At 37.6% G+C, this 15,381-nt stretch overlaps 1 protein-coding gene across 5 annotated transcripts in view; it reads left to right on the top strand.

The window, feature by feature from the left end:
* The window catches only part of SNX7 (sorting nexin 7), a 135,579-nt gene that overhangs the window by 72,571 nt on the left and 47,627 nt on the right, over positions 1-15,381 (top strand). For all 5 annotated transcript variants that reach the window (XM_081485750.1, XM_081485747.1, XM_081485749.1 and 2 more), the window contains one exon: positions 10,798-10,950. In XM_081485750.1, the coding sequence (XP_081341876.1) occupies positions 10,798-10,950 (153 nt within the window). The remainder of the gene's footprint in view (positions 1-10,797; positions 10,951-15,381) is intronic.

Raw genomic sequence — 15,381 nt, 5'->3', positions numbered from 1 at the left:
GGGTGAGTGATTAAGTAGAGAAGGTGGTTTTTTCTTACGTGAAATTTTCCCTAGATTGCAGTTTAGCAGTGATAGATCAAAGTAGTTGAAAGACGTTTGACTTTTCTTCTATCATCCTGGCCGCTATTCCTGAAGAAATAGACAGTGAGGAAACTTCTTTTTCAATCCGTAATTTTTATAAATGATACTTTAATAGAACTTGGTAATCTTGGCAATTAACTCACCTAGAATTATCATGCTAACGTGTATTGATTCCTTGTTAAGTATGTAGTTCAGCAACCAAGCAGATTTACTTCTAACACATTGTAATGCAGTGTGTAGTTCAAACATTTTTATCAAAAGTGTTTAATTTCTTTGGTACAGGGAAGTTGGAATGTATACCCCAGTAGTCTTATAGACACATCTATGACCAATGCAAGCTTAAAATTTCTTTAAGATCTCCTGTTTTAAAGTTTCATATAAGTATCACTACTCCATAATATATGTTTATGTTAATTTAAATATTTTTCTCTGATCTCCATAAAATAACTATTTCAAAATTATGCCATGTTTATTTATGACATTGATGATCCTCTGGATTATCACTGAGTATTGATGTGGATATAGAAATCCCAACTTAAGAAACACCCATCCAGCCATTCTGTAACTTGTCTCATCATGAAACTGTATCCCAATTGGGAGGATTTTCCAATTTAAGTGAAGATTTACCTCTGTGACATCAGTATGCCAAAAATTGAGTGAGAAAAAAGAAATGTTTCACATGGGGGAACTGTGCCTAGTAGGTACTCTTGACACACACCAGATGTTCAATGAATAGTTCTTGAATGAGCTAATATATTTTCTAAAAACTAATTTCTGGTAAATAAGAAAAACTAAAGGCTTAAGAGAATGTTTGAAAGTATAGGGAGTCTTCTTAAGTTACTGGACAGGTTTTTTTTTTTTTTTTTTTTGTCAGAATAATTTTTGTATTTTTGTCATAATAAATCTTTACAAAAAGATGGCACAGATCAACACAAATTGCAGTGGAAATTTTCAATGAGAATCAAACATTTCTTATTTGACACACTGTTCCACTCAAACACATAGCAATGATAAAGTACAAAAACAATCTGCCAGTTATTCGAAATCTGACCTTGTAGTACTGCATTTAATGAATATTTCACAATTTGTCCACTCTTTACCATTCTTTTAATAAGCATTTGAATTATTCTAGTTTGTGGCTGGTATAAAGCTATGAATATCATTATAAAAATCTTTTATGTAGACATATGTATTCATTTTCCTTGTATGTTACTTGGACAGGTTTTTTTAGTTACAAGAAAGTCTACTTTTAAGGTCAGTTAGGCTAAGGTCCACCTGCATTTTTTGTCTTAGGATTTATCATTCCGTAATCAGCAAGATACTAATATATCTTGTATTAGAGTGGAATAATGTATTGACGTGATGTGATAACCTAGTTCCTCAAAATGGCGGTAATTTCTGGTCTTTTTGGTCTTGCTCGTCTGATTTGGAGGAGGGCCTGATGGAATGGCTTTACAGAGACGATACAGCCTGACTACACTGTCCTTTTCAGTCACCAACACTCCCAGACATCTTGGGGGCATTTGGGGAGCTTTCTGACCCATTACCATCTCTCTGTTTCCCCAAAGTTGTTCTTTTTACATGCATGCCCTCAGGAAGGATTCCCTGACTTAGTAGAAGTAAGCGGGCAGATTCAGTCAGGACATTTCTGAACCCTACAGTAGTCCTTTCATAATCACTGCCGAGTGCCGCTCTAACCCTAACGTGTATTCAGTGCTTAAGCCCCAGGCACTTTGCTAGCACATTATTCAAAACAGTCCTATGAAGTGGGTACTCTCTTTCTCCTCATTTTACAGACGAGGAAACTGCAACCTATCAAGGAACTAAATTTAGCTAAGATGACACAGTCAGGATTCCCATCCATGGACTTCAGAGCCCAACCTCTAGATCACTTAGAGTGTGTGTGATTATGAATTGATTAAACTTCAGGGAAAAAAGGAGAGGAGGAGCCAAATACAGCTTATCCATACTCTAAGGCAACTAAAAAAGATGAAATAAGGGTATTTGTTGGATGTAAAGATAGATTTCCTCTTTTAGGGAAAGCTTTAAGTCTAGATGGTCTTGATTTCTTCAGATTTTGTTTGGAAGGTGCTTCCTTATTTTATGAAACAAAACAAAACACAAACTCATTAATAGATTCTAAGGCAGTTGGTCAGATGACACAGAGGGAACACCCAATGCAGTGTGGATCTGAAACCCTTCCTAGATTGTAGCTCCCAGCTACAGTAACCTTCCCTCTCATATTCATCCCTCTGTCCTTGCTCATGTGCCTATGCCAGTGCCTGGCACGTAGTAAGAACTTAAAGATTTGTTAAATAAATGTTTACTTTTATACTCTTATTTGTATTTTATTTGTATTCTACTTGTATTTTATATTTTATTTTTTATATTCTATTTTATATTTTGTACTCTGTTTGTATATTGGAGGAGAAGAGAGGTTTAAGGAGTACAAACAAATAAAATTAAAATGGAAGGGGCCAGGAAACATTAAAAAAAAAAAAAGAAAAGAAACACTTGGATTGAGTTTACCAAACAATTCAGAAGAAGAAATACATAACTGAGAACTGGCCAAAGGATGTTAAGGCTTTTCAGATTCATCATGTGCAGAGTTTGTTAACTTTACTGAAAACTTGAACCAGCTAGACTGAGGGGAAGAAAGCTACCTCTAAGAGTTATAGAGAAAGTTAAATGAGATGCTGTATGTGACATGCAGCTCCAGACCTGATCACAGTAGGAATTCAGCATTGTTAAGTGAGCAGGCAGGTATTGTGAATGTGCAACATAAATACACAAACACAGTTCTTTTCCCTAACTCTCTTCCCCTCCATAGCTGCAAGCCACTTCTTGTAAATCCCTCCTTTTCTTGCTATCAGACCATTCTTGATAGTGTTAGAGACAAAGAAAACTAAGATAATCAAAAAGCTTTCAAGCAAGAATATAAAGGAGATCAGGGCTGTTTGTCATCTCCTTTATAACAACAGTGACTTCACTCATCTGACCGGCTAGGTGGTCACATATTTTGTGCCATCCCTTCAAAAGTTAATTGCTTTCTTTCATAGTCCTTGTGGACTCTAAAGCCTTTCTAAGTGAAGTGAAAGTTGCTTAGTGGTGTCCAACTCTTTGCGACCCCATGGACTGTAGCCCTCCAGGCTTCTCTGTCTGTGTGATTTTCCCAGCAAGCATATTGGAGTGGGTTGCCATTCCACTCTCCAGGCAGTCTTCCAGATCCAAGGATCGAACCTGGGTCTTCTGTATTGTAGGCAGATTCGTTACCCCTGAGCCACCAGGGAAGCCCAAAAGTAATTCCTAAATACCTGCTCTCCCCTACCAGAAAGTCCAAATAAGATCTCAGAGACCATTTGTAGGAGGAAATGGTTCAAATGTAGGAGGAAAAAGTCCATTTGCATGGTTCAGTTCAGTTTAGTTCAGTTGCTCAGTTGTGTCCAACTCTTTGCAACCCCACGGACTGCAGCACGCCAGGCTTCCCTGTCCATCACCAACTCCCAGAGCTTATTCAAACTCATGTCCATTGAGTTGGTGATGCCATCCAACCATCTCATCCTCTGTCTTCCCCTTCTCCTCCTGCCTTCAATCTTTCCCAGCATATGGGTCTTTTCCAATGAGTCGGTTCTTCACATCAGGTGGCCAAAGTATTGGAGTTTCAGCTTCAACATCAGTCCTTCCAATGAACACCCAGGACTGATCTCCTTTAGGATTGACTGGTTGGATCTCCTTGCAGTCCAAGGGACTCTCAAGAGTCTTCTCCAACACCACAGCTCAAAAGCATCAATTCTTTGGTGCTCAGCTTTCTTTATAGTCCAACTCTCACATCCATTCATGGCTACTGGAAAAACTATAGCTTTGACTATATGGACCTGTGTTAGTAAAGTAATATCTCTTTTTTCCTCTTTTTCTCTTCTCCCTCTCACACTCCAGGTACCAACCTTGACAAACCACTTGCAGTTTTTAGAAACTTCAAAGTAAACTTGCTTCTAGGACTGTACACCCTATTTGCTTTACCTGAAATGTATATCACATTTTATCTAGTTGTTTTTATTTTTCCCCTTAGGCATGAGTTCTTGGGGCAGAGTCAGTTTTTTCACCCTTCAGCTTAATTCTTAACACAGGAAGTAAAGATGGATGCTGAGTGAGTGCTGCTGGATGAGTGAGTGGGAGTGAGCCAAATCCTCATAATTTTTCTTACTGTCTCTACAGTCCCTGTGCAGATTAATTGGTTTCTTTCTTCCTGTCCTCCTTTCTTTCTTACTGGCCAAAATCTTTCAGTGGCTTACCTTTTGCTACAGAATGCATTTTATGCTCATTATCATTTACACCCTCCAGTCGTTAGTCTTCAGTTGGCCTGTCCAACTATATTTCCCGTGTTTCATCTTATGCGTGTGTTAGTCACTCAGTCATGTCCAGCTCTTTGCGACGCCATGGACTGTAGCCTACCAGGCATCTCTGTCCATGGAGTTCTCCAGGCAAGAATACTGGAGTGGGTAGCCATTCCGTTCTCCAGGGGAGCTTCCCGAACCAGGGATCAAACCTTGGTCTCCCACATTGCAGGCAGCTTCTTTACCATCTGAGCCACCAGGGAAGCCCATGTTTCTTTTTGACTACCTCCAAACCTATCTCTTATCCATTCTTTTATCATGCTCTATATCATAACATCCCTCTGGTTTTATTCATGCCACACCCTCATCCATTCATTGCCTAGCAGTTTAACACTTGGAATGTCCCCTACCCCTGTTAGAATTAATCTTCCATTCTGTATCTTTCTATATTCTAATTTAATTTTTTTCCTCCATTATTATATATATCACATTCTGCTTTGAATTATTGCCTTTGGTTTTTGTTTTATTTTTGCATATCTATTTTATGTTAGATTGGCTTCCCTGGTGGCTCAGTGGTAGAGAATCCACCTGCCAATGCAGGAGATGTGGGTTTGATCCCTGAGTTGGGAAGATCCCCTTGAGAAGGAAATGGCAACGAACTCTAGTATTCTTGCCTGGAAAATCCTGTGGACAGAGAAGCCTGGTGGACTATAGTCCATGGGGTCACAAAAGAGTTGAACAAGCAACAACATTCTATTAGATAACAAGTCCTTGAGGTAAGAGCTGAATTAGTTTAAAGCTGAAAGCCATAGGCAAGGTTCAGTTCATTCGCTCAGTCGTGTCCGACTCTTTGCAAACCCATGGACAGCAGCATGCCAGGCCTCCCTGTCCAACACCAACTCCTAGAGTTTACTCAACTCATGTCCATTGAGTCGATGATGCCATCCAACCATCTCATCCTCTGTCATCCCCTTCTCCTGCCTTCAGTCTTTGTCAGCGTCAGCATCTTTTCCAATGAGTCAGTTCTTCTCATCAGGTGGCCAAAGTATTGGAGTTTCAGCTTCAGTATCAGTCCTTCCAATGAATATTCAGGACTGATCTCCTTTAGGATGGACTGGTTGGATCTCCTTGCAGTCCAAGGGGATCTCAGGAGTCTTCTCCAACACCACAGTTTAAAAGCATCAATTCTTCGGTGCTCATCTTTCTTTATAATCCAACCTTCACATCCATACATGACTACTGGAAAAACCATAGCTTTGACTAGATGGAAATTTGTTGATAAAGTGATGTCTCTGCTTTTTTTTTTCATGCAGCCCCAGAGGGGCAATGTCTCTGCTTTTTAATATGCTGTCTAGGTTGTTCATAGCTTGTCTTCCAAGGAGCAAGCGTCTTTTAATTTCATAGCTTCAGTCACCATCTGCAGTGATTTTGGAGCCCCCCAAAATAAAGTCTGCCACTGTTTCCCCATCTATTTGCCATGAAGTGATGGGACCAGATGCCATGATCTTAGTTTTCTGAATGTTGAGCTTTAAGCCAACTTTTTCACTCTCCTCTTTCACTTTCATTAAGAGGCTCTTTAGTTCTTCTTTGCTTTCTATCATAAGGGTGGTATCATCTGCATATCTGAGGTTATCGCTATTTCTCCTGGCAATCTTGATTCTAGCTTGTGCTTCATCCAGCCCAGCATTTCTCATGATGTACTCTGCATATAAGTTAAATAAGCAGGGTGACAATATACAGCCCTGACATACTCCTTTCCCCATTTGGAACCAGTCTGTTGTTCCATGTCCAGTTCTAACTATTGCTTCTTAACCTGCATGCAGATTTCCCAGGAGGCAGATCAAGTGGTCTGGCATTCCGATCTCTTTAAGAATTTATCACAGTCTGTTGTGTTCCACACAGTCAAAAGCTTTGGCATACAGGCAAGGTAACTTGGGGCTATTCAGCTACAGGCAAGGTAGCTTGGGGCTATTCAGTCACTCTGGAAAGAACATGTGTTTTGACTTGGTTTGAATCTCTATGATGCCACAGAATGTTATGTGATCTCCTTTGTATATTTCTCCCTGTTTATCCTTTGTATATGTCCCCCAAAAGCTAGACAATATTATAAAATTTGCAACATTATAGTGCAGATTAAATGAAGTAATGTATGTAAAGCATATAGCTTAATATGGTGGCCTGTGGCAGAAATGCAATAAATGCTCATTATTATTGATGATATTCCTAGTACTAAAGTATTGAAGAAGGATATTGTTTGTTTTCCTGAGCTCTTAGTATTAACAGTTTTCATTTAATCGTGTGACTCCTTTTTAGCTGAATATAACTGAAGGTAGAGATTACCACATTAGCCTGTGGTTAAATCTAAATCATTATTTTCACTATGTTACAGTCTTTTATTACTTATTCTGATATTTCAACATTTTCCTGGCAAAAAGGATTGTTTACTTAAGTTTTTCCACCAACAGAGGGCCAAGTTTCCAGTATTTGTGAAATGAATGATTCAAACTTTAATCCTTTTAAACTCAGTCTTTATGCTATTTTGCGGTAGAAACTATGAATTGAATTTCCTACTTTTAGAGTTATTGAAACTTTGCCATGTGGTTAGAGGGGCTTCTTTGGTCTGCCAGGCACCTAACATGTTATTCTCCCACTTTGGTGAAATTATATTGAGTGTTTAAGTTCAGAACCTTGAGTGTGCCATCTATATGGATGGTTTCTTGTACCATCCATATTTTAGCAAGAACTTGCTAAAATTGCAGTCAACTGAAGGAAGGGAAATCTAATAATATGTCTTTATAAATTGGTAGGAAAGATATAGTCCAGATTATTTCTAATTTGAATTAAGTGTTTTGTGCTTATTATCAGTTAGTATTTCCTAAAAGTTAAAATTATGGGAAGATGATTCAGTGTGAGGAAATACCTAATGTCACTTTCCTTTTTTTCAGACTAAAGTCATGATGGAGTCATCAATAAAAATGGTGTATATATATATATATATATATATATATATATAGCCAGCAAAAATAAGAATTGGTAATATATATTTAGAATGAATTACATAGAATTGGATATATTATCATCTACATTGGTGAGAATAAATCAAGAAACTGCACTGGAAATTAATCCCTAGATCCTGGCAGAGGAATAGCGTATTTCCAGAGACTAAAATACTGGAAGAGGAGAGGCAGTCAGCTCCCATTTCACCAACTGGTGATGGTGGTGCTGGTGATGGTTGTGATAGATAACATTTAGTAGACAAATTGTCAGACACTGTGAACATCAGTTAATATGTTCATTATCTCAGGCAATTTTAAATAAAAATTCCTATGAGATAGGTATCATTATTTTTATGTTCATTTTGTAGATGAAGAATCTAAGCCTTCAGAAAGTAGTCTACCCAATGACATACAGTTTGTGAAAGACCAATATGTGGTCTGAAATCAGTTCAACCTATCATTAGTCATATAATCGGAAAAGGCAATGGCAACCCACTCCAGTACTCTTGCCTGGAAAATCCCATGGACAGAGTAGCCTGGTAGGCTGCAGTCCATGGCGTCGCTAAGAGTCGGACATGACTGAATGACTTCACTTTCACTTTTCACTTTCATGCATTGGAGAAGGAAATGGCAACCCACTCCAGTGTTCTTGCCTGGATAATCCCAGGGATGGGGGAGCCTGGTGGGCTGCCGTCTATGGGGTCACACAGAGTCGGACACGACTGAAGCGATTTAGCAGCAGCAGCAGTCATATAATCTCAGTGCCATGCTGATAAGGCTATAACCTTTCTGTGGATTGGAGTGAAGTCAGAGAACAGGACAGGACTTCTTTAGGAATTCAGTAGCTCTGGGCCAGAGCAGAAGCACCAACTAGCCTAACCACCACTAACAAGGGCTAGCAAGATGGGGAGTTGCAGTTTGGTAAAGAGATGACTTTGTTGTAAAGCCCTTATGGCAGTGACACCATTTTAAGCTCTTATCAGGAGGGGAAGCAAGATGGAACATAGGATTTAAATACTGTTTCCTGAAGCTACTTTCAGTAAAGAATTTTGCAGGTCATCCCACTCCAGTGCAGAGCAATTTTAGAATGCAGAACCTAAGCAGAGGAGAAAAAGTGTAGTTACAGTTGGAGTAGTTACCTCTTGATCCTAGATATAAAAAAGGCACTTTTCTTATCATTTTCATCTGGCTTTGAAAATGGGAAGATTTGATCCCACAACCCAGGGAAATGAGGTTTTATAACCAGCGCATGAGCTTTCTGTGGATCCTGTTTGAGTTTGGCCTGTCAGTAGTTTTACCTTAGCTTATTCCCCAGCATCCGAAGTCCACCATTAGACATCCCATTAATGACCCGTTGGGCTTCCCAGGTGGCACAATGGTAAAGAATCCATCTGCCAGTGCAGGAAATGTAAGAGACACGGGTTTGATCACTGGGTTGGGAAGATCCCCTGGAGTAAGAAATGGCAACCTGCTCCAGTATTCTTACCTGGAAAATTCCATAGACAGAAGAGCCTAGTGGGCTACAGTCCATGAGGTTGTAAAAAGTCAGACATGACTAAGCAACTGAGCATACATACCCACACAACACCCTTTTAGACATCCTCTATGATTTAGCAAAATAATTACCCCGTAGAGTCATAGGTACCTGTAAAAGTAATAAATGGCCTCACTGGGATAGTTTACAAACAAAACAAGAAAGTTAAGGGAAAAAACAAAACAAAACTACATATTCCCACCATACACAAACCATGAAAACCAACCCTACATATGAAATAGATCTTCCATAGATAATAAAGAGTCGGACATGACTGAGCGATTAACACTTTACATTTTGCAGATAATAAAAGATTTATATAATACCAAACATCTAGTCTGAGGGAAATAAAAGCAAATATGGCTGCAGTGAAATAAAGTCAGAGTGAAATTTCATGGCAAAATGAATGAATAAAAAGTGATATTTTAAGCAAACATTGAAAGTAAAATAACATTTTTTTTTATTCTAAGACATATATTTGTACCTTTTAACATGTCTGTAATGGGGACCTTCTTAATGACAGCCTCTTTTGAATACTGGGAGTCAAGGAATAGTGGTAATGTATAATGCCCCTTTTATTAATAAAACATGGGAGAAATGATGTTATTTCTGCTTAACTGTCCCTGCCTTTGGTCTCACTCAATAAAACCTAGGGCCTTTACCGTGGACTGCATGGCTTAGTAAGATCTGGTCACCCAACTGCTTCTCTGACTGCATCTCCTAGGATCTTCCCTCTTTTTTAACTCTGCCACCTGCTACAGTCATACTGGTCTCCTTGCTCTTCCTGGACCATCCTGACATGCTTCTACCTCTAGACCATTGCCCTGTGTTTTTTCTCTGCCAGGAATGCTTTTCCTGCTAAGAACTGCATGATTCACTCTAACATCAACTTCAGATATGAGACTTTCTTTTTTAGATTTTCCGCAGCCATCTTATCTAAAATTGCATTGTTCTTATACTCCTTATCTACCTTTCTACTTCATTTTTCTTTTTGGCACTTATTATCAAATGATAGATATTTCATTTGTCTTGCTTATGGTTTGTCTTTCCCAATAGAATATAAGTTCTGGTAAAAGCAGGAATTTTTGTCTGTTGTCTTCATTATTGAATCTCCAGGCCCTTGAAGAATGCCTGATACAGAGAAGACACTTAATAAATATATGTATGCTGAATATAAGATTAAATAAAATATGGATAAATATATTAAAATTTGTATAAATATGATGTGTTAAATTTAAAGCAATACATTGATGAGTTCCATGCTCAAATGTTCGTGGGTGACTTGGGGAGGAGGTGTGACTGTCACACACAGTTTGTCTAATGGAGTGTGGACTAGGTGTCAGGTGTCTTGAGATATAAACCTGCCTCTGTTACCAGCTGAATGGAATGTAGCCAGTTAATCCCCTGGGCCTCCAGGCTGGACTGAATAATCTATATGGATGTTATAACATGTCAGTTAATTGAGCATTCTGCTCAAAACAGTTGAAAAGTGAGAAGCAGGAAAGAAAAGCTAAAGATGTGAAACCGTATCTTTTAACATAAATACTATCACCATAAACAGTGGTAATGAGAGAGTTATTGCAAAAGAATTTTGAGATTACTTGTAGTTCATTTTCCTTTGACTTATAAATAGTGAAAGTGAGGCCCAAGGTTTGAGAGATTTATCCAAAGTCAGGTGCTATTGGTCTCAGACCTTAGAACTCTACATGATATCTCTGACTATACTGGTGACTCTTCAAAAAAAAAATTCTTGTGATTTTTTAAAAAATATAATGTTCATCTTAGATTCAAAGAATTCACTTAGTGTCAGGAATGCATAGATCAACTGATCTCTCTTTGTGATCTAACTCAGCTTACGGAAGAGATTGGAAAACTGGAAGATAAAGTGGAGTGCGCTAATAATGCCCTGAAAGCAGATTGGGAAAGATGGAAACAAAATATGCAAAATGATATCAAGTCAGCATTTACAAATATGGCTGAGGAAAACATCCTCTATTATGAACAGGTAATTAGTGATATGCGATATTGCTTTCTTTTTAAAAAGTTATCCTCTCTCTTACTTTCTGTTTGTCTTGTGTTGAAAGAGTCTGTTCAGGATCTAAGTGTCACATTCAAAATCCTCTTTGGTGGCTCAGTGCCAGTGGAGCTGCCAGTTAATAGAGCATCGCTAAACCCACCCACCAACACAAATGTGTTTACCTGGAAGAAGGTGATGAGCTTTCTTTCCTCCACAGCATGCCCAAGTGCCTAATTTGAGCTGAGCTAGATGTGAGAGAGAATTCTGCTATCTTCATGTAAAACTCAGAGTATAGGGGAAGGGAAAAGAAGTAAATGCCATTTTGCGCATTTAGGCTGATCTAAGATAGGATGAAAGGGAGCGATTTAAGTTTAAGAAGCAGCCATAAGAAAAACTCAATGTAATATTTATTAATGAAGCAGACAAGAAATTACAAAACCACCATGAGTTGTATTCATGACTTTTAGCAGTTATATTGAAGCTGTTTTGACCAGTGACAAATTGAAATGGTTTCATAATATATTACATAAAAAGCTACAAATATTTTATAGTTACAATTGAGCTTATTTAAATACTGATTTTTTTATTTTCATATTTTCCTATTATTTCCCTAATTTTAAGCAATACAAATAAACTGAACAGAATCTTATATATGAAAAAAAAATTAAATGCTACCATTTTGTTTGTCTTCCCTTCAGTTTCTTGTTTTGGCAGGATCTAACATCTTCAACAATCATTTGATCAGTCTTCCTAATGATTCTCCTATCTGATTAAAATTTTGTTTCCTCTCCTTTTCTTATCCGGGCTTCCCAGGTGGTTCAATGGTAAAGAATCCTCCTGCCAATTCAGGAGACGCTGGCAACACGGGTTCTATCCCAGGGTCAGTAAGATCCCCTGGAGAAGGAAATGGCAACCCACTCCAGTATTCTTGCCTGGAAAATTCCATGGACAGATGAGCCTGACTGGTTACAGTCCATGGGGTCAGAAAGAGTTGGCCCTTACTTAGCCACTGAGCATGCAGGCTCCTTTTCTTGTATTTGTAAAGTCAGGAAAGAAACAGAAGTTTGAATGAGCAGGAAATTAGTTCAGCGCTTATACCTTAATGTCCCTTCCTTCCCTACCTTTCCTTCTGTAGCTATTCAAAAGATCAAAAAAGAGCATTTGTTCACTTTAGTTTAGTTCAGTTGGTATTGTTTGTTTCTTTCTTTGTTTACCTTAGGAAAAGTGCCTAATCAACATTTTGCTTTTCAAATTATTGTCTTTTTTTGAACACAGTAGTATTTATTTTCAATGAATTTTATGCTATTGCTTGCTTCATCTAGCATATTCTGAACATACTTTTCCTAGAAGATATATATTAAAATGCTAATTAAACTTATCTCTGTCTGAATATATGACTATATGAAATTGATACATTAAGAAAATTATATTTTGTACTCTGTAGTGCTTGCCAGGTTAAAGGTACTTTAAAATATTTTATATTTTGCAAGATTATCTAACTGATACTGATATTTTCATTCAGCAAGAAATACTTGAGCCCCTACTACCACCAGCCATTGTGCTGGGTCCTGGAGAGACCACAGTATGCAAGACAAACACAATCTCTTTCTCATGTAGCTACAATTAAAACAAAACATTATAATAAAAAGTATAATAAGATCCAGGATAGGAAGACTTTGCAGGGGCATCTAACCTAATCTAGAAGGAAAGAGGAAGATTCCTCAGAGGATATGTTTAAGCTGAGTCCTGAATAGTGAATGAGAGGTAGCGAGATTCAGATGTGAGAAAGAAAGTTCCAGGAAGAGAAGACATGTACAAAAGCAGAGAGATGAGAGAGAACATGTTCAAATTACTGAGGTTCCTTTTAGGAGAATGGTGGGGTGGAGATAGCGTTGAATTGAAAAATGAGGCTTGTAGAGGAGGAAAATGTTTCCCTCAACCCTCTTAGGATCCCTGGCTGGGTCAGTCTGAAAATGAAACTGACAAAGGTAAATTCACAGGAGAAAAAGCATACAAGTTGATTGAAGGTAAGTTCTTTGTGGCACAGGAGGCTTCATCAGCAAATCAAGATCAGAAGAAATAGATCTGAGTCTTTTTATGCTAGGTTTGACGAAGACTGGGTTGTTGTGTAGAGAGGGATAGGTTAAGGAGTATAACGTAAGCACAGTAAACTGAGGGAGACTTAGCAAGGCCTTTTTGTTAGGAGTCTCCTCATGTCCTTTGGCTTTGGAGGTAAAGATGCCCCTCTCCTCTGGGGATGAGGATCCCACCTCTTACTTGAGGGTTTTATGACTTGCCTCAGGAGATAACGGTTGGAAGAAGGACAGAGTGACCTTTCTGCTTCTATTTCTCAAACTCATTCATCTTAATATGTCAGCGTGCATATTTTGTGTTAGTATGTCCTGAACCCTATTAGGCTGAAGAGGGCCTTAATAAGCTTTGTCTTTTATTTCTCATTCTAAGGGAAATGGGAAATACCATTAAAGAGTTTTCAGCAAGGAAGAGACAATGTCTTTTGGACTTGCCTTTTAGAATGATCATGCAGGCTGTATATGGGTCATAGTGGAACAAAACTAAACATATTGAGCCTGGTTAGAAAGTGTAGCAACAAAGACAGAGAGGTGAACTGATGTAGAGGTTTCATGGCAGCAGGCTAGAGATTGGAGGACATATTTAAGTGATTTTCTTTTTAGCAAATGGGGTTGGAAAGATCGTTTTCCACCTCCCCTCCTTTTTTATTCTACATTAACAACCTTAAGTAAATTAAAATATCTAAAAGGAACTCCCCATACGTCTCAGATTTTGAAATGATTTAAAATATTTCTGTTGGAGAAAGCAGATTTGTCACTATAGGCTTTTTTTTTTTTTAACAACTTTAACTGTTTTAAATCCACAGAAATAACTTTATCTCTCCTTTATGGTAGAACATGGCCACACTGACATTATAGGAGTGCTATGACAATTAATAATTGAAATAATTTTTAAGAAAATTAGAATACACATTATACTATAAGTGATTGCAATTATAAAACATATTAGGTTATAAAAATCATGTGACAAACACTCATACTATGTTGTCCTCTCAATGATTATGTCTGCAAAACTTAGTTCTAAGTTTGGATTTTTAATTTTCTTAAGAGAAAATGTTCATAGTAGTTCCACTGAACTTCAACTGAAATGTTCGGATTTTTGACTATACCTCTCACATAAATGCACACTTTTTTTATTCTCATAGATTGCACTCAGTTTATACAAAATACTATCTTCTTAGAAATAGTTAAATTAGCATCACTGTGCCATATTGCCATATTGCAAATTTTGTCCCTCACAGCAGTTTATATCTATATTTTTAACTCTTTCCTCCAAGGGAATTGTATTTCTAAATCTTACTAAAATTATATCAAGTGTACGTCATTTTAGATGGAGATGTTTGGAGGAATCATTGGTTTTCTTTATTATAACTTCATAAGGTCTCTACAGCTCATTTATTTATTGAATTTTTTTCTGAGTGAATAACTTTTAACTGATTTGGCACATCATTCCAGGCATAATCGGAAATTGAAGCCCTTATATAATCAAGGCTTCCTAATTAACACACAGACTGTATGGCCTGAAACAGCAACAGTCTGCTGTTATCTGTTAACTTCAGAATATGTCAAATATATAAGGAAGTAAAATGTTGCAGAATCTTTCCAGTTCCTTTTTAATTTAATCACATTATTATGGAAATACTTTTTTTTAATCAACATTTGTAAAAAAAAAAATAAACCCCCAAAGGGGTTTGCTCCTACTGTGATAGAAAAAATAGCGTATAAACATTTGTCTTTGGACTTTTATGAAGTGAAATGGTCGCAACTTGTTTATAACTTAAAATTTAACTATTAAAATGACAGAGGAAAATCAGTTTGTAAATATGAGATATGTCTGTACCAAAGGCCAATTATTGTCTAACTGAAATATTGTACTTAGATGTGTTGAATTTACTTAGGGACAGTTGACCTGAAGTATAAAACAAGGATCTGAAATAAACTCTGAATAGGTGAAATGAAGCTATTCCCAATTGTGTTCTATATGACCAATAACTAAGAATAAACTTGAATCTTTTTTGAAAAAATAAGAATAACAAAGCAATAAAACCAAAAATCCCATTGACCATAGGTGAATAATTTCAAAGTATATTAGTATCCAAAAAACCAAAGAAAGTTATTTCTTGCTAAAACGTGAAGGGATGCTAAAACTATAAACTGTGACATGTTGGATAAAGTGCACAGACATTTTCTTATTGTTCTTTGCTGTTAAGTCACTTCAGTCGTGTCCGACTCTGTGCGACCCCATAGACGGCAGCCCACCAGGCTCCGCCGTCCCTAGGATTCTCCAGGCAAGAATACTGGAGTGGGTTGCCATTTCCTTCTCCAGTAC

This window comes from Giraffa tippelskirchi, chromosome 5 (assembly GCF_054371585.1).
Source record: "Giraffa tippelskirchi isolate mGirTip1 chromosome 5, T2T-mGirTip1v1.2.pri, whole genome shotgun sequence".
Classification (NCBI taxonomy): Eukaryota; Metazoa; Chordata; class Mammalia; order Artiodactyla; family Giraffidae; genus Giraffa; species Giraffa tippelskirchi.
This window is presented reverse-complemented; position numbering and strand designations above follow the sequence as displayed.